The sequence below is a fragment of the Gadus chalcogrammus genome, chromosome 2, assembly GCF_026213295.1.
Source record: "Gadus chalcogrammus isolate NIFS_2021 chromosome 2, NIFS_Gcha_1.0, whole genome shotgun sequence".
Taxonomy (NCBI): Eukaryota; Metazoa; Chordata; class Actinopteri; order Gadiformes; family Gadidae; genus Gadus; species Gadus chalcogrammus.
In genome coordinates this window covers 589,490-594,489 of record NC_079413.1, presented here as the reverse complement: position 1 = coordinate 594,489, position 5,000 = coordinate 589,490, and the positions used below count along the sequence as shown (strand labels likewise).

The 5,000-nt window shown below is 53.5% G+C and overlaps 1 protein-coding gene across 1 annotated transcript in view; it reads left to right on the top strand.

The window, feature by feature from the left end:
* The window catches only part of crlf3 (cytokine receptor-like factor 3), a 7,574-nt gene that overhangs the window by 1,168 nt on the left and 1,406 nt on the right, over nucleotides 1-5,000 (top strand). The window contains exons 2-9 of the mRNA XM_056610378.1: nucleotides 1-112; nucleotides 439-646; nucleotides 757-838; nucleotides 1,338-1,515; nucleotides 2,454-2,679; nucleotides 3,009-3,147; nucleotides 3,509-3,621; nucleotides 3,837-5,000. The exon at nucleotides 1-112 is cut by the window's left edge and continues 20 nt beyond it; the exon at nucleotides 3,837-5,000 is cut by the window's right edge and continues 1,406 nt beyond it. Of these exons, the coding sequence (XP_056466353.1) occupies nucleotides 2-112; nucleotides 439-646; nucleotides 757-838; nucleotides 1,338-1,515; nucleotides 2,454-2,679; nucleotides 3,009-3,147; nucleotides 3,509-3,621; nucleotides 3,837-4,108 (1,329 nt within the window). The 5' untranslated portion in view covers nucleotide 1 and the 3' untranslated portion in view covers nucleotides 4,109-5,000. The remainder of the gene's footprint in view (nucleotides 113-438; nucleotides 647-756; nucleotides 839-1,337; nucleotides 1,516-2,453; nucleotides 2,680-3,008; nucleotides 3,148-3,508; nucleotides 3,622-3,836) is intronic.

Here is a 5,000-nt window from a genome sequence, read left to right as displayed (position 1 = left end):
GATGGAGGGCGATGCGATGCGCCAGGAGGCGAAGGAGAGCATCGAGGCGGCTCAGAACTACCGCAGAGAACTGCAGCTGAGACTCACCGGCCTCAAACAGGCCTGCACACAGGTGACCTCTGACCCTCGCCCTGACCTCTGACCCTAACCCTGCACACAGGTGACCTCTGACCCTCACCCTGACCTCTGACCCTAACCCTGCACACAGGTGACCTCTGACCCTAACCCTGCACATATGTGACGGATAGATACTAACCTGATGATAATGATGATAACTCACCGTATGATAAGGACAACTCAAAGTATGATAATGGTGATAACTCATGTATGGTAATGATAACTCACCGTATGATAATGGTGATAACTCATGTATGGTAATGATAACTCACCGTATGATAATGATGATAACTCACCGTATGATAATGACGTTGCCAACAGGTACGCGGCAGCTCCAGCCAGGCGCGCGACGCCCTCCGCAGGCACTTCTCTGAGCTGCAGGCGGCGGCGGCGCGCCTCCTAGCCGCCCGATTGGCCCAGCTGGTGGCCCAGGTCGACGCCCTAGAGGAGCAGAGTCTCCGCCCCCTCACCGCCTGTCAGACCCTCATCCTTCAGGGGGTGGGGCAGGCCGACCAGTTGCTCCGAGAGGGTGGGGCCAACAGCCACTCAAACAAACAAACAACAATCACAACAAACAAGCACTGTCTCATACCATCGAACAACCAATCAAACAGCACCCCCCCCCCTCCCTGTGTTTAGGGGAGGCTGCTCTACGATGTGATGTAGAGGAAGACGGGCTGGGGAGCTTCAACCAGAAGGCTCTGAACATACACCTGGACAGGTAACATAGCGCTGTATACCTGGACAGGTAACATAGTGCTGTACACCTGGACAGGTAACATAGTGCTGTACACCTGGACAGGTAACATAGTGCTGTACACCTGGACAGGTAACATTGTGCTATACACCTGGACAGGTAACATAGTAATTATTGCATAGTAACATCTGTCTGTCTGTGTATCAGGTACAGTGTATATAATGTACAGTGTCTCTAAGGTGTTCTCCTGTGTCTCTCCTGTCTCTCTAACGTGGTCTCCTGTTTCTCTAACATGGTCTCCTGTCTCTCTAACGTGGTCTCTTGTCTCTCTAACGTGGTCTCCTGTCTCTCTAACGTGGTCTCCTGTCTCTCCTGTCTCTCTAACGTGGTCTCCTGAGTCTCTCCTGTCTCTCTAACGCGGTCTCCTGTCTCTCTAACACGGTCTCCTGTCTCTCTAACACGCTCTCCTGTCTCTCTGACGCGCTCTCCTGTCTCTCTAACGCGGTCTCCTGTCTCCCTGAAGCCTCCTGGAGGTCCCGGCCCTGGTGGACGTGGCCTGTGTCTCGGCCCAGCTGGACGACTCGGTCCTGGAGGTCCTGAAGGAGATGGTGGTCCGCCACGGGTCGGTCTCCTCCCACCCCCCCGTCCAGATCATGGAGCTCCAGGAGAGACCGGGGGCCATGCTGGTCCGCTGGGCCAAGGTGGGGCTAGACATAGGAGAGACCAGAGGTCTCTGGGACAAGGTGGGGCTAGACATAGGAGAGACCAGAGGTCTCTGGGCCAAGGTGGAGCTAGACATAGGGGAGAGACCAGAGTTCTCTGGGCCAAGGTGGAGCTAGATTTAGGAGAGACCAGAGGAGAGACCAGAGGAGAGACCAGAGGAGAGACCAGGGGAGGGACCAGGGACTAACACTGACACTAACAAGACTCAGGACATGTAGTTCCACCCTGACCCGGTTTACCGGGAGCAGGGAGGATGGATTAAGGGGAGCAGGGTGGATTAAGAGGAGCAGGGTGGTTTAAGGGGAGCTGGCTTAAGGGGAGCAGGCTTTAAGGGGAGCAGGCTTAAGGGGAGCAGGCTTTAAGGGGAGCAGGTTTAAGGGGAGCAGGCTTTAAGGGGAGCTGGTTTAAGGGGAGCTGGTTTAAGCGGAGCTGGTTTGAGGGGAGCAGGCGTTAAGGGGAGCTGGTTTAAGGGGAGCTGGCGTTAAGAGGAGCTGGTTTAAGGGGAGCTGGTTTAAGGGGAGCTGGTTTAAGGGGAGCAGGGTGGATTGAGGGGAGCAGGCTTTAAGGGGAGCAGGCTTAAGGGGAGCAGGCTTTAAGGGGAGCAGGTTTAAGGGGAGCAGGCTTTAAGGGGAGCAGGTTTAAGGGGAGCTGGTTTAAGCGGAGCTGGTTTGAGGGGAGCAGGCGTTAAGGGGAGCTGGTTTAAGGGGAGCTGGCATTAAGGGGAGCTGGTTTAAGGGGAGCTGGTTTAAGGGGAGCAGGTGTTAAGGGGAGCTGGTGTAAGGGGAGCTGGTGTGAGGGGAGCTGGCATTAAGGGGAGGTGGTTTAAGGGGAGCTGGTTTAAGGGGAGCTGGTTTGAGGGGAGCTGGTGTGAGGGTAGGTGGTCTAACAGCAGGGGGGCGTCTGTCCGTGTGTCCAGGTGGACGAGGACTTCTCGGCGGTAGACTACCGTCTGCAGTACCGGCGGGCCGCGGGGGGCGGAGCTTACGAGGACGCGTATGTGGGCGGGGACTGTGAGGTGGTGGTGGTGCACCTGGACCCCCAGACGGAGCACCTGTTCCGGGTCAGCGCCCGCGGGGACGGGGGGTCCTCCTGGAGCCCCTGGAGCGTCCCCGTGGCCGGCTCCACCTCCCTGGCACCCCACGGTGGGGAAAACCAGCGCACCTCAGCACAGCTGGAGCACATTAGACACATGTTCACTAACTTACATACACGTTCACCTGCCCTCATTTACATACATGTTGACCTGCACTAATTTACATGTGGTTATTCACATACATGTTTTCATACACGTCACATTAGCATGTATGTTGATAACATGTCTGTTCATTGCATTAACATGTAGCCAATAACATGTATTCGTTAACATGTATTTGCATCATGGTAACATTGATGTTCATACCATGTATGTCCGTCTCATTAACATGCGTGTTCATTAGCGTGTATGTTGATGTTAACATGTGGCTGCGTGCAGAGTGGAGTCCCGGGACGGACGGCTTCATCCTGAGCAGCCGGAGGAACATCGCCATGCGCTGTGACTCCGCCCCCTCAGGCTGCCCCGTGCTCTACTCCAACGGCGCCACCTACTGCCCCGGGCAGACCCTCACCTTCAAGTGAGCAAGCACGCATGCACGCACATACACACATACGCACACAAACACACACGCACGCACACGAACACACGCGCACGCACGCAAACACGCACGCACGCAAACACACATGCACGCACGCACGCCACACGCAGACACACACACACAAACACACACACATACACGCACACACTCGCACGCACGCACATGTATACACGCACGCACACAAACACACACGCACGCACGCACGCACGCATGCATGCACGCACACTTACAAATACAAGCACTGTTACGTGGTTCGTAACAAGCACGCACACACACACACTTTATTTGTGTGTGTTTTGCGACATTAATTGTGTGTGTGTGTGTGTGTGTGTGTGTGTAGGGTTTCTGCAGTTGGTCAGGCTGACAACAGGGACGGTCTAGGAGTGTGTGTGGAGAGAGAGAGCGGGCGAGAGACTCTCCAGAGAGACCAGGCAGTCTGCATCTCCACCAAAGGTACAAAACTACCAGTTAACCATACCTGTAAAACTACCAGTTCAACTACAAGTTAACCATACCAGTTAAAATATCAGTCAAACTACCAGTAAAACTACCAGTTAACCATACCAGTAAAACTACCAGTCAAAGACCCGTGAAGATCCCAGTGCCCTCCTCCTCCTCCTCCTCCTCCCCCCCTCATCCTCCTCCTCCTCCCCCTCCTCCTCCTCCAGGAGCTGTGTTCGTCAACGGGAAGGAGATGACCAATCGGCTGCCAGCGTTGGCCCTGGGTTCAGCCGTGACCTTCGACATGGAAGTGGTCGCTCTGTTTTCTGTCGGCAGCAGCAACAACCCGAGCGAGGGCGGGGCCAACGTCAAACTCAGGGTGACGATTGGCTGCGGCAGCCGGGAGGTGGTGTTTGATTGGCTGCTGGAGACGGCGGTGGACGGCCTGCTGTTCGGCTGCTGCTTCGCTCACACCGGCTGGAAGGTCCTGGTGTTCTGACCCCTGTTCTGTTACGATGCTCTGGTTTCTGTTACTCTCCCCGGCGCCATCGTTTTAGGGGCTCCTTGTTTACATCCGGTTCTCTCTGGCCAAACCCCCCCCCCCGCTCACTGTGAAAGACCCCCCAGTATTAGCCCCACCCCTCCCCTCTTAGTGACATCCTGTCAGTATTCACTTACTGTAGTCGTCTCGGTGGTCAGAAGTCGGTTTTACACTTTTATATCGTAGCTGTCGTTTGGTTGAAACACACGAACCGTTTTGCTCCGACTATTCATGTCGCCCACAGTAGGGTGACAGGAAGTGAGCGACCACAAACAGGAAGTACGTACTAACGGTGGTTTAGCTTCCTATGTGTTATGTGTTGCTGGTTGGTATGTGTATGTAGATGGTACTACAGTCTGAACCAGCATCACCTCCAATAAAACTCACCAACCTTCGCTTTTTTCCTTTTTTATTTATTAACAGTTCATCATTAAGCAACATTTATTTGAATGAATTGTATTTTAGTTTGAAGATAAAAAGCCAGTTGTCATTTGAATGCAGTTTTCACACTATTGAAGCTCCATCACTGAGCTGATCACGCCATAATGATAATCACTGTTTGTTAAACCATCATATCTCCCTCAAGGACCTCCTCCATACATGTACACACTGACAGAACAGCAATAAAGTAATGAGTTCTAAAGACTAGCCAACATAAAAGTCCCTTTATCCCCAGAACCCTCTACAGAGACCCAGCAGGAACAAAGAAATACAATCAAATCAGGAGACCAGGGTTCAACAAAGACAGGTGTTGATGAATGAGGATGAGGAGGGTACCACAGGGTTAGGTGTTGATAGTTGATGATAATCGAGGATGAGGAAGGTACCACAGGGTTAGGTGTTGATAGTT